The following is a 14,671-nucleotide window of genomic DNA, read 5'->3' as shown; positions in this document are numbered from 1 at the left end:
GGTTAAAGAATTGTTTAGCTAATACTTTGTGGACTAAAAAGAACAAAGCAGAGTTCCTCTTTTATCAATGATACAGTGTGGCTTTAAGAAAAGTCTAAATTAGCAATTTGGTGAGGCATCTCTTGAGATGAAGTGAGAATCATAACTCTGATTCATTCTGGGACTAGTAAAATGCATTTATTTTTTCTGTTTTATTCATTTATACAGAGACATAGAGAGAACAAAATGAAATGATAAACTCTTACTACTAATCCACCAATGCTCATGTTCTTTTACTGTATATTTTTAAATGTTGCAGACTGAATTTCCAGACTGTCATGTAGCATAGCAAATTAATATTATGGCAACTGAACCAGAAGATTTTTGCTGCTCCCTGTTACTGTTAAGTTTTATAGTATAGTTTGTGGACAGAGGATAAATTTTAAAGTTCTTAATATTGCAGCTTTCCTTAGAATCATTCACATATGCATGGACACAAATGTATGGTATGGAATTTAAAAGCATAGTATGTGCAGGTCATTGCTAAAATAATAATTCAAAGATGAACAGATGTATGAAAAATTATAAAATCTTTTATTCCTACAGTGTCAAATCAGGAAAATAATACTCCTGCATGAAAAACTGCAAACGTAATAAAGCAGTGATCTGAAAACATAGTCCGTTCAAACATTAATTTTTCACTCCTTATGCAATTAAATAAAAATAATTAAATAAACATAATTTTAGGTACTCCTGAAATTTATCATGGTCCTACTAAATACTGTTTTAGAAAGAGAGAGAAAGAGGGAGGGAGAGAGGGAGAGAGAGACAGAGACAGAGAGAGAGAGACACACAGAGAGAGAACATCTCATGGAAATTAATAGGAAATATTCAGAGAATGATTCCAATCCTACAATTATTCTAAAACATATGATTATATTTGGCTCTCCATGTTTAGCTTGTTAAAAAATCTTGCTAACCTGCCCATTTAGGAAGTTAGGATCAATATTTTGCATTTTTAGTTTAAAATATTGCATAATAACCAGACACCATTATTACGTTATTCTACTCTTACATTCATGGCAGAAGTTTTAAATAGCTTTATCAAATAGGTAAATGCCATAAAAGTTAGTATTATGCAATATTTTTGTACATAGATCAAAATGAGACAGTTATTTGGGGGCAAAAGATTGGAGCTCATAGAAACCATATAATTTTATTTTATTTGACTTACCATATAAGTCATGCCCTTTCTTCTCTTGCTTTTATTTGAAGTAGATTTAATTGGGTGCCACATGATTTTTAATGAACTTATTTTTGTATAAATACCCTTCTGAGAATCTTCATCTTCAATAATTTAAATATAAATAAAATATATATGAAGATTTTGTTGATCAAAGGCCAACTATCAGCAAATTTTACAGATTGAAGAGTATGAATCAAAATATGCTGGAATAAACTTAGTTTGTAAAGAATTCAAATTGTTTAATAGGAAAATGTGCAATTGCTTCTTGCATAAATTGTGAGAGGTTCATCATACATTGAAGCTTATCTACTGTGTTTCTCCAACAATACGGTCTCCACCAATAGGAAGGCCCAGCATGATTTCTAGGCATGAGGTGAAATTAAGCCCCACCCCCAAAATTTAGGCCTATTTAATCCATGCGTTTCCCCGCCATTTCTCACATCATTCGTTAGAACTACATGAGGTGAAGAGAAATTGGGGGAAAGGATCGGGGGGAGAAAACTTGTCTTTAGGAGTGCCCTGCAGGTAGCCTAGGCTAGAATACCCCAATCTAACAATAGAACATCAGCTGATAGAAGCTCCCCAAAGGCAGAGTCCCCAGCCGCTTCAGGGCGAGGCATGGCTGCCCGTGTCCCCTTGTCATTAGGCAGTGTCTTTCGGGCAATGGAAGCTCCCCAAGTGCAGTCACCAGCCACTTTGATCAGCCGATAGAAGTGGCCTTGGAGTGAGCGTACATGCACACTCCCCTCTCCGCGAGGCTGTTTCTATCCGCTGATTGAAGTGGCTGCTGACTGCCATTGGGGAGCTTCCATCGCCCGAAAGACACTGCCTGATGGTGAGGGGACACGGACAGCCATGCCTCACCCCAAAGCAGCTGGGGACTCTGCCTTCAAAGGAGCTTTTGTTAGCCAATAGAAACAGCCTCATGGAGAGGTACATGTGTATGGGCTGCTCTAGGTGGGGGAGGAAATTAAGTCACGCCAAAAGACGGCCTAGCCATTTTTTAGGGACTCAAAAAAAAAAAAAAGGTCTCTGAGAAACACGGTAGTTCCATGCAACCTTTTTTATCAAAACAAACATCCAAGTGGCTAATATATCTAATCACCAGCATAAATTCAATTTAGTGAAAGATCTTCGTAACTGCAGGATTAAGCTATGAAATTCTATGTAGTTTAAAACAATACCAGTCTTAATACAGTTATGAACAAACATTTTCATCCATTAAAAAATCAATTTCTTTTTCTTAGGAAACATTATTCTTTCCATCAATATAATAATATATAGTATAGAAAATATAGTATAGTATCATATCGTATCACATATATATACATATACATATATATATATTTTTCTTAAGTTTTCGCGGGTACTTACATGTATGGCATTCAGCTTTGTTCGGGTATTTTCTCACGTCATTGTAGTTGTGCTTTTAAAGTTGTAGCAACGTTTCGGCAGAATCTCATCTGCCATCATCAGGCTTCTGTATAGTGTTCATCTGTGAGTCAGGCTTTTATAGTGGTTTCAGATTTAAATTTGGGGCAGCCTATTGCTGTGCCAGAATGGTTTTTTCTTCACCCTGATTGGTTGGGAGTCTTGGTCTGTGTTTATTGGTCTTGGAGTTTGCTGTGTTCTGCTTGATTGGTGTTTATAATATCTTCTGTCTGGTTTTTTTGGCTCTTTTTGTATCTTGATTGGCTGGCAACATTGTGTTACTTTATTGGAGGCCTTTAGTACAGCTTGGCTCCAGGTAAATGGACGGCTATCATTAGTTAGGAAGCTAGGTTTCATCTGGGTGCCTGGTTGGGATATGTTTGAGCTGGAGGTATCAGGGGGGATCTATCTGTGCCCAGGTGTTTGCCTGGCTTGTGGTGTGGAGATTTTTTTGTTAGTGAGTGCAGGCTTCCAAATGATTGACAGTCTGGTGGAATCATCTCTTCTATTCATGCTTTCTGGTCTTTTTCCAATCTCTATGGCTTCCCTGATGATTCTGTGGCTGGGGTTTTCTATAGTGGCTAGGGTTCTGGTGCCATTGACATTGATACTATGACCTGTGGCTTCCATGTGTTGGACTAGTGAGGAAGTGTGTTCCAGCTTTTTGACTGCATTTTTGTGTTCATCCAGGTGGGTACTTATTCTTCTATTGGTCTGTCCAATGTATGTGGCCAGGCATGATGCACAGGGGATTTCGTATATGCCTTGGTTTTCCAGGTCAGTTTTATCTTTGGGGTTTCTAAGGATGGCTGCTATTTTTCTGACTGTTTTTGACAACTACCATTCCTAGAAAAACAGATGGCACACTAGGACACAAAAACAGATGGCACACTAGGACACAACATATACCAGAAGAAAACACACACTAACCGCTACCTCAACGCCCAATCCCACCACCACCCAGCACAGATAAACTCCGTGGCTAAAACACTAATTACTAGAACCAAACGCCTGGCAGACAAGATACACATTAAGACTGAACTATGCACCCTGACTAAGGTACTGACAGCCAACAGCTTCCACAAAAGTAAAATCACCGGCTTGATCCACAAAAACACACTGAGACATAATAGAGACCCAGAAGATGAACAGACCTATGGAACAGCTGTCCTGCCCTACATAAGAGGTACTACAGACAAAATTAGTAAGATACTGCATAGACATCACATCAAGACTGCCTTCAACACACAGAAAAATAGCAACCATCCTTAGAAACCCCAAAGATAAAATTGACCTGGAAAACCAAGGCATATACGAAGTCTCCTGTGCATCATGCCCGGCCACATACATTGGACAGACCAACAGAAGAATAAGTACCCGCCTGGATGAACACAAAAATGCAGTCAAAAAGCTGGAACACACTTCCTCACTAGTCCAACACATGGAAGCCACAGGTCATAGCATCAACTTCAATGGCACCAAAACCCTAGCCACTATAGAAAACTCCAGCCACAGAATCATCAGGGAAGTCATAGAGATTGAAAAAAGACCAGAAAGCATGAATAGAAGAGATGATTCCACTAGACTGTCAATCATTTGGAAGCCTGCACTCACTAACAAAAAAATCTCCACACCACAAGCCAGGCAAACACCTGGGCACAGATAGATCCCCCCGATACCTCCAGCTCAAACACACCCCAACTAGGCACCCAGATGAAACCTAGCTTCCTAACTAATGATAGCCATCCATTTACCCAGAGCCCAGCTGCACTAAATGCCTCCAATAAAGTAACACAATGTTGCCAGCCAATCAAGATACAAAAAGAGCCAAAAAAAACAGACAGAAGATATTATAAACACCAATCAAGCAGAACACAGCAAACTCCAAGACCAATAAACACAGACCAAGACTCCCAACCAATCAGGGTGAAGAAAAAAACATTCTGGCACAGCAATAGGCTGCCCAAAATTTAAATCTGAAACCACTATAAAAGCCTGACTCACAGATGAACACTATACAGAAGCCTGATGATGGCAGATGAGATTCTGCCGAAACGTTGCTACAACTTTAAAAGCACAACTACAATGATGTGGGAAAATACCCAAACAAAGCTGAATGCTATATATATATATATATTTGTTTTCTGAGGTTCTCGCGGGTATTTGTATGTGGATCTTTGGTTGTTCGGGTTTTCTCCCGCGTAAGATTCAAAGTATCTAGGCAACGTTTCGATGAAGTCTCATTCATCATCTTCAGGCTTCTGTCTCCGGCTCTGTGCTTCTCAGAGTAATGTGAGATTGCAGCTGCTTCCCACCTAATCCAAAAAGAAACCCCAACCAAAATCCAAGACAGAGAACAAGAAAACGGCAAAGCCCTCCTCCCATATATAAAAGGCACTACAGACAAAATTAGCAAGATCCTCCAAAAACACAACATCAAAACAGCATTCTGCACAAACAGAAAAATATCCACCATCCTAAGAAACCCCAAAGACAAAATCGAATTAGAAAACCAAGGAGTATACGAAATCCCCTGCACTGCCTGCCCTACCACATACATTGGACAAACTAACAGAAGAATAAGTGCACGCATTGAAGAACATAAGAACTCAATCAAAAAAGAAGAAACGACCTCTTCCCTGGTCCAACACCTCAAAGCCACAGGACATGAAATTGATTTTAAAAATACCAGAACTATCGCCAAAACCGAACACTTCAACAGCAGAATAATCAGAGAAGCCATAGAGATAGAAAAACGCCCACACAGCATGAACAAACGAGATGACACCTCCCGCCTTCCAGCCATTTGGAAACCCGCCCTCATGAACAGCAGTACCTAACATGAAGAAGGACACCAGACCCACACCCATGAGAGCCACACAAGATGCCACCACCACACTTCCATATAGAAAACAGACTCCCACCCATTCAGAAAATGAGACACGACCATGGACCAGAAGCTGCACTGCAGCTGCATCACTACCCACTTCAAACCCCTCTGAGCCATACATGAAGCAAACCGACACCCACTATGAAGATGCAGCAGGACCACGTACTAGAAGCCAAACAGCAAGATCACAACTCACCAGCTCAAATCCCCTAGCAACTAAGACTAACCTGAGCACAACCAAGCCCCCACCTGAACAGAACACGCCTCCAACCAATCAGAACACGGCTAACCCCCAACCAATCAGAACACAGCCAAACCCCCTACCAATGAGAACACACCCCACCCAATCAGAACACAGCCAAGCCCCCACCCAATCAAGTCCCACCCCCACTGGCAGTTAAAAGGAGGAAGCAGCTGCAATCTCACATTACTCTGAGAAGCACAGAGCCGGAGACAGAAGCCTGAAGATGATGAATGAGACTTCATCGAAACGTTGCCTAGATACTTTGAATCTTACGCGGGAGAAAACCCGAACAACCAAAGATCCATATATATATATATATATATATATATATGAAATTAAAGATCATACTCTGATTTGAAAAAAAATTGTCCATGATTCTAATCACTAAGATTAATGATTCTACAGAGCAAAATATCAAAATATCTCTTCTTAAGAGCAAATAACAATGAACAATTCCATTTTATATATTTTTCTACGAGTAAACATTTTGTCTGTAAATGAAGTTTTCATCATTCTTCATTGATGACATACTTGTTTTCAGTATATGAACTTCATCCAGCAATTAAATATATAATGAATTTAATGCATTCTCTGTTGATAAATGAAATTCAGTTAAAAGCTGGATTATAACCCATATGGTTGAGCATAGCTCAAAACTTGTCTTGAAATTTAATTAAAACAATTGTCTTACCATGGCATGAACCATCCACTTCTTCATAGCCAACACTGCATATGCATCGTCCTAAAGGAACTAGCCAATCGCCATCAGCTCCACAATATAACTTTGGAGTATCCCGTTCTTCAGCACTCTTCACACAGGAACCTCGTACTTCCACTAAAGAAGAAGAATCAACCCTTGGAATGGTGTCAGGAAACATAGCCAAGTTCCGAACAGTGAAAGGACACTTTTTGTAGTAAACCCGGACAGAAACCAAAGCAATGCATGCCCCAATATCTTGGAAGGCAAGAAAAAATCCTTTACGGTTTATTGGTCCCACTTCACGAACTTCTGTATTCAGTTTCAGGATGCGATCTCCCAAATCCATCTGAGTAAAACTCTCATCAGCTGCAATAGTATCAATTTTGCTGTATTGGTTTGGCTTGAATTTAATTCCATGGGATTCATCTGATTCCAGATAGTAAAGGTTGAATGTTTCTTTGCATGTCCCCAGCACCCATGGAATGCTGTTGCAGTCCCTCAGTGTAAATTTCATTTCCACATAAATTTTCTGGGCAGCATCACGCGAGATCCAATTTGTACGAAGCCAGTTGTTTTGGTTGGGTTCCATAACATTACATACCTGGTATGTGTGGATAGGACGATTATATTCATCCATTTCTGTTATAGCATCCCACTAAAAAGAAAATACATTCCATTGAAAAATCATAATAATAATCAAAAACTGTAGGCATGTTTTATTTGCATTAATTCAAAAGATCATAATGTTGTTGATATATTAATTGATATTAAACTGAAGAACTATGACAAAACTGAAATTGCCAGAAGTAGATTACTATCATTTCAAATGGTTATTTCATTTGGGGGCAGCACTTTTTCAAAAAGCATGCAGATAACACCCCAAATATTCTGTGTTAGGCTCTGGAAGTAGATTGATTATCTAGCATTAATCTGAATGATTATTTGCTCCAATTCTCTCCCTTCAGAGAAAACGAAACACAATTCATCAGAGACACTTTGAGCTGCAGTTTTTCTTTTCACCACAATAGCTTTTTAAAACAACTTTGGCAACATTCCCAAAGCTCTCAGTAATTCTCAGTAATTACTGAGCACATCTCTGCTTGGCTCATTTTCAATCTCAGTATTCAGTACAGGTTCAAAAGTGTAGGGATGTGTAATAGGCCTAATATTTTAATAATATGTAGACATAGTTATTAGTAGAGTCCTTGGAGAGAAAAAAATTTCATTGTTTCTAAGGACAAAGGAAGAACAATAATATACAACCATTTTATCAATAATCTTATAGTAAAAAAGAAAAGAAACTTTAAAATAATGCACATTTAAGACATAACTAAAAACATAAGACTAAGTCAAATTGAAGAGATTAATATATTAATGATTGGAATAATATATGTTTGCAAAAGAAGTAAAAACTTGAAAGTGATGGAAATTCAAAAATAAGCTGACTAAAAGAGGGTCAAATGGGAATAGGAATGAGCATGAAGGTAAAATAAATCTGTCAAAATCCCTATCTGCTACAGAAATTGCTATCATTCATGACAAGAGTCTGGACAATAGTGAAGTTAAATAAATACAGGTGAAAATAAAATCTATCTTCACTTCATATCTTTTCACCCATCCAAAATAATACAAATGGAGATATCAGTAATGGACTGATGGCAAGAATCATTTTGATTTTAAGACAGATTTGTTAATCAGTGAAGACATTATGCTTCTTTCTCTTATCTTCAACAAGGCATAAAACACCAGCAAATGATAAAAGTCTATTGATATAGTTTCTGTAGCCCAGTTATCTTTAGTGCAGTGAAATTACATAGTGGTGAAGCTTGGCTGAGGCTTTTATTACAAGCATCTGTTCAATCTGTAGAAAAGGTAAATTTCAGATGACTGATGGAGACCAAATATTGCTCTTATTTTTTAAAAAAAAAGTGGTGGAGAGAGGGGGAAAGAAAGATACAGAAAATTGCAGATTAACCAGGACAGTTTTTATTTTGACAGCAATCTCACAAGAAAGATAAGGATAAAACAAAGCAAAAGCTATTTTATGTAGTTTTCCAGTTAAAAACTCAAAGTACCTTTCAAAATTAATCCAATCTGAGAGATAAAAGTAAAAAATTCAAAGTTAGTACTAAATAATTAATTTTACCAGAATCCTTGAAGAATTAATACTATTAGTTTATAATGAAAAACATATTAAAGCAATGTCTCTGACTTGCAGTTTACTGTAAGTTATAACACCAATAGAACTGGATAATTTTCAGCTTTATAAAGAATAGAGAAATGTTGATAAAGTCACCTTCAACTAAACACCATTTCTGAAATGTGTCATAACATATTTAGTCTATCTTTTACTGCTTTGTGGGCATTCTACATTAGGTGCCCCCATATTTATTTAATTTAAAGAAGTGTATGTCTACATATATAATTTCTAAGATCTCAGCATCCACAGTGGAATAGGTAGAACAAATGAAAAAAAAACAAGTGTTTGGGTGCAAAAAATGTGATCTAAATACTTTTATCCAACTACTTTACATAAGGGTAGAGTTTTGTTTCATGATGCCAGTGTACATGTTTACATTTTGATATGAACTGTATCTGCAGTGTGTATCTACCCCTTTGTACCAATTCTATCAATGCAACATATGCTTAAGATAAGAGGTATTGAAGTGCCAAGGAAAACTGAATTTCATGGATAAATGTAGGTTTCACCCAATGCTTCCATCTTTCCTTGCCTAAAAACAAAAAGAAATTATGTCATTTCTACAAATCACATAGGCTTTTCTGTTATGTTTGCTGACACAGGCAAACATGGCTATATCTTCTCAGAACTCAGAACTATACCTTGTCATTACAGTGACCTTCATAATATACAGAATACATTATCTCCCCATATATTTGTACTCTGTGAAGCCAAACCACTTTCTATTTTACAGATGGGTAACCAAGTATAAGATCTGTCCATCAGCTGAATATACAGCTGAGTTGAACTTTAAACTCATTGCAGTGTTTCTATAAATGACGGTGGTTCTCTTTTAGAAACTTACTGTGATTATTTCAGGGAGAAATCTGAATCTTGTACTACATTTTTCATTGGCAAACCACTCATCAGTCATAAAAAAAAGCATTGTGTGATAACACCAAAACATGAAGAATTCTGATGAAGCAATGCTAACCATTTTGCATTAGGTACACTTTTTCACCTGTTTGTATGAATAGCATCCCAAAGGAAGGATCAGAATAATTATTTAAACACAATTTGAACCTTCTGTTAAAACATCAGATCTGACATTTATGGAAAATCTTGTATGTAAGCAGGGCTGAAGTCAGCATTATTTTACCCTCAGTTAAACAGAACATGATGTTTTTTATGAATTGTCTTGGGGGAGACAGAAAGTAACATAAGGTGAAGTACTGTGAATGAAATGCTTGATTTATTAACAGCTTCTCTCTGTTTATATCAGTGCAGTTTCTTCAGCTGCAAGATTCTTGGTTTTGAATCAAAGGACACTGCAATGATCTTCCAGTCTTAAGGGAGGTTCAGCTAAGGAACAAAAGACTAGCTAAGGAGGATGGAATATACATGCCCTTAAATACCAAGGATTATTTGTTCTTATATTTTAATTTACTTTTCATTTTGATAATGACAAGCAGTTTTCCTATACTAATAACTGTTTCAGATGCAACTGTACAATATAATCTCTTTAGCTTGCTATCACAGATTCACTTTTCTATCTTTTGGGAATGATAGGAGGTACTCCTAATTATTTGTATCCTGAAACAATTTAGATTTGCATAAAATTTGATTTTACCACAACAGTTCATTTGGGGGATTGCCGTTGTTTAAATGAACTGCATAAAACTGAAGCTTTTTCTGGTACTTTGCACATCCTATATATTAAAGATTCAAAACAAAACTTTATGTTAATATTTGTGACATTCTCCAGTAATATGATTTTATAACCAAGCAATCATACATGCTTGAATAAGCATTTCTATATTCAGTAAACTTTAAGAATTGCTAGTATTTCTTTTTTAATTTCTGTGGATCATTTGTCTCTGTGATAAACTCATCCGTAATGCAATTCCTATATCCTTATTAAAGATCTGAGACTGAACTTGGAATTAAGCTGTAATGAGATAATTTAACGGTGTATAGAGTGCCAAAGATGAAACTGCAGTAGCTAGTAGCAGAACAGTCAGGACAATGCTTTATTGCCTTAAGAACAAAGAAGATTAGAATCTACCACTCCAGACTAAAATATGTAATCTCCTAAAATTTAAATCTTATATCTTTCTCTCCCACTTTTATGTGGTAATGGATTTCTTGCTGTTTGCTTTTTGAGCCTTGAATGCTCAAAGAACCTGCAATGTGTTGTGAAAATAATTTGCTCTGCTCTGGTTTGTTTGTTTTTTGTTTTTCATACAGTAATAGGCTGTAAACCAGGAGACTCAGTGTTCTAATCCCACTTTAGGCATGAAAACCAGCTGGCTGAATTTGGGTCTCTCTCAGTCCAACTCACCTTACAGAGTTGTTGTTGTGGAGAATGTACATGGAGTAAGGAGTATTTTATGTGTCCACCACCTGGAGTTATTTATAAAAATTATACAGGAAGAATTAAAAAAAATATTTTTGAAAAAGGCAGTGATTAACTACATTGGCTGTTGGTCTGCTCCCAAGAACAAAGTTACTTTATGGACTGCCTTTTCCTAATCATATATATCCATTCCATAAGATCCAGCAGGAGACATATGTTCTGGGTTTTGTGTTCTAGAGTTCCACCTCAGAGGATCCAGAAGAAATTTTTTGTTGGCTGTGGTTCCCAATCTCTACAACATCCCTGACCCAGAATAAGGTTAGTCCATCCCTGTTAGGTTTCTGGAAAGTCCTTAAAATGTGGATGTTTCAACAACCCCGAGGATCTCCTGGGGAGCCTGTGATATTGCTGCATTGTGCTTAAGTGTTATTTTACCACAAACTTGTTTCTTATTTATGTTGAATTTTTTTTCATAGCTATATTGTGGATAATTGTTGTGGGTAGTACATTCACTAGAATCACGTTTAGTAAGATGGGCAGGTATATAGAAAATAAAATACAAGCTGAATAGTCAAGACCTTGTTGATGATCCAAACTCTGTCAAGGACCTTGGAGTACTCAACTCTAATGATCTAAGTGCTAGAGCCACTGTAACTACATAGCCAAAAAGGCATTAAGAATTGTTAACCTAATCCTGCGCAGCTTTTTCTCTGGTAATATCACACTACTAACTAGAGCATATAAAAGACCAATACTTGAATACGGCTTATCAGTCTGGAACCCACATTACATATCTGATATTAACACAGTTGAGAAAGTCCAGAAATATTTCACAAGAAGAGTTTTCCACTCTCTACTCGTTGCAGAATACCTTATGCCACCAGACTTGAAATTCTAGACCAAGAAAACTTAGAACTTCGCTGCCTTCAGTCTGATCTAAGTATAGTATATAAAATCATACATTACAATGTCCTACCTGTCAATGAATACTTCAGCTTCAACCATAACAATACAAGAGTACACAATAGATACAAACTCAAGGTAAATTGCACCAAACTTGATTGCACGAAATACGACCTCAGCAACAGAGTGGTCAATGTCTGGAATACTCTACCTGACTCTGTGGTTTCTTCCCCAAACCCCCAAAACTTTAACCTTAGACTGTCTACTATTGACCTCACCCCTTTCTTAAGAGGTCTGTAGGGCTCATGCATAAGCACACCAACGTGCCTACCCTCCCTGTCCTATTGTTTCTTTTTATTTTCCTTATATGTATCCATTTCATGTATTCATAACTATATATATACTTATACCTATTATCTTATAAGTGATTGACAAATCAAATAAATAAATAAATAAATTTGCTAAATAAATGAAATGTATTTCCCAAATATTAGTGTTATTATCAAAGTTGGGAGGCCTCAACCTTTATGGGTTTTAGGCCATCTGAGGAACAATAACTATTTAAATAAAGTAGTTGCTTGGTTCAAAACTCTACATTTTCTTCTACTTTACTTTATTTAATCTCTTTCTTAATTGAAGAATGATCAGAAAAGGCCCCACCCCAGTCTTTTGAAGTCTTTATGCCCTCCATCCATCTAGACAGCCAACAGCCAGCCAATCAGCGAACCAATCAGCCAGCTCAGCCCAGCCCTTCCCAGCCCAATGAATACATTTCTATAATTCAGTCTCCCCAACACCTCTTCCTTATTCTCTCACACAAACATCATGCATATACTGTATTTCCAAAATCCATTTCTATTGGATTATATGGATAGAAGTGATAGAAAGAGTATACCATAAGTATTTAGCTACTAAGGATCAATATGCTGAAGATGATACTAATGAAGAGTTGCTTTGTCTAGGTATTCAAAAATTGCCTGTTTGGAACATGATAGCAATACCAATATCACTTAGACTTATATACTGCTTCAGAGTGCTTTTCAGCCTTCTGTAAGCAGTTTACGGAGACAGCATATTGCCTCAGCCATCTGGACCCTCATTTTACCAATCTTGGAAGGATAGAAGGCTGAATCAACCTTGAACTGGTGAGAATTGAACTGCCAGCAGTTGGCAAAATTAGCCTGCAGTACTGAATTCTAACCACTGCACCACCATGGTTGATGAGTTACATGATCTAGATTTCTCCTACATCTGTATATAAGAGCTCAGATAACTAGTTTTTCCCACATATGGCTGATTTATCACTTACTTATTTCTTAACCTGAAGAAGCCCAGGCAATGGTCAGTCATATACTGATAAATTACACCATTAGGTGCACCAGTAAATCTTGCTAAACTTAAGATTGAATGTTTATAAGGTGCTTTATGCAGACTTTCCTTTGAAGATGGTACAGAAACTGCAGTTTGTATGAAATGCTACAGCTTGATTTACCAAAAAGTCCAGTTCTGATTGATGATTATCTTTCTTTTAGTGGAGGTCATGGCTTCCTGAGACAAATCCAAGGTTGTTAAGTTAATGTGCACAAACACACATTTGTATTCTAAGATACAGGTAACAAATATAATGCTGAAGAAGCAAGTGAAAAATATAAGTCAAGTCTTTTTCCACTTGGTAATTTTAAATATTTTCAAGAGCTAAATTTGGTAAAGTGGCATCCAGCAGTTCCCAATCTATGGAGTTATTATTTGAGCATAGGTCAGTTGTCTCACAAGATATCAAGACAATGGACAAGCAGAAAAGGCTCTTCTTTAAACTGAAGATGGCAAATTATCTCTTGTGTAAATCAGGCTTCATTCTTCTCTGCAATACAGAATCTAATCTAATCAAGTCTTCTGTAAGAGTTTTCAGAGACGTTAAGTCAATTGTTGAACAAGGAGTTAAGTATCTGAAAAGCTGAGATTTTCTAACATGTCCTGGTGTGAAAAGATTTTGAAAGTGTAGTTGGTTATAATTTTCCTTTAAAAAGACAAGGGTTTTTTATGGTGCATTAATCATCCATCCATTATGGTGCATTATACTCCATCGTCTTCACTGTTGATCAGACTCTACCACAGGTACAGGTTTGGATAACAAATTTTAAGAAAATTCAAGTAAGTTTAAAGCAGATTCAGAAAAGGCAACAAGCATGATAGTAAGATTAGAAACCTATGATACCAAATTAATGTACCAAGGTTAGTCTTGAGAATAAAAGACTAAAATGGGGAAAACAATACTTTTCAAATTCTAAGAAAGATATTATACAGAGGAATACAAGTTCTGTAGTGAACAATGAACTTGATTTAGTCTCCTAAATCCTCCTTTCCAAAAGTTCATTATACTGTCTCTTATGTAAGTCAAATAATACAAGGAATATAAAAGTGACAAAGCAGAAATAGGAACTCTATTATAAAACTCCAGTTTAATTTGTTAAATATTGTCTTCTAGGAGATTGACTAGTGTTTTATATTTTTTTGGACATCAGACCTTCTAAACTTCACTTTAGTATATTTTTATGTTTAAATAATATTGAAGATAATTGTTAGCTCATATTTTAGTTTTAGACATTTGCATGATTAACTGAATATTAGTAAGGTGGGCATAAAGCTGGATTTCATTGTTAATTACATTTTATTGTTTGCCACATGATTTTGTATATTATTCATGATATACAGATTATAAAATAGCAATAACATGTAACAGACA

At 36.5% G+C, this 14,671-nt stretch overlaps 1 protein-coding gene across 1 annotated transcript in view; it reads right to left on the bottom strand.

Annotated features, from left to right (window-relative positions):
* Positions 1–14,671, bottom strand: part of EPHA6 (EPH receptor A6) — a 449,967-nt gene that overhangs the window by 334,298 nt on the left and 100,998 nt on the right. Inside the window, exon 3 of the mRNA XM_026700746.2 lies at positions 6,482–7,145. Within this exon, the coding sequence (XP_026556531.1) occupies positions 6,482–7,145 (664 nt within the window). The remainder of the gene's footprint in view (positions 1–6,481; positions 7,146–14,671) is intronic.

This window comes from Pseudonaja textilis, chromosome 7 (genome assembly GCF_049901715.1).
Source record: "Pseudonaja textilis isolate UNSWEBS1 chromosome 7, rPseTex1.2, whole genome shotgun sequence".
NCBI lineage: Eukaryota > Metazoa > Chordata > Lepidosauria > Squamata > Elapidae > Pseudonaja > Pseudonaja textilis.
This window is presented reverse-complemented; position numbering and strand designations above follow the sequence as displayed.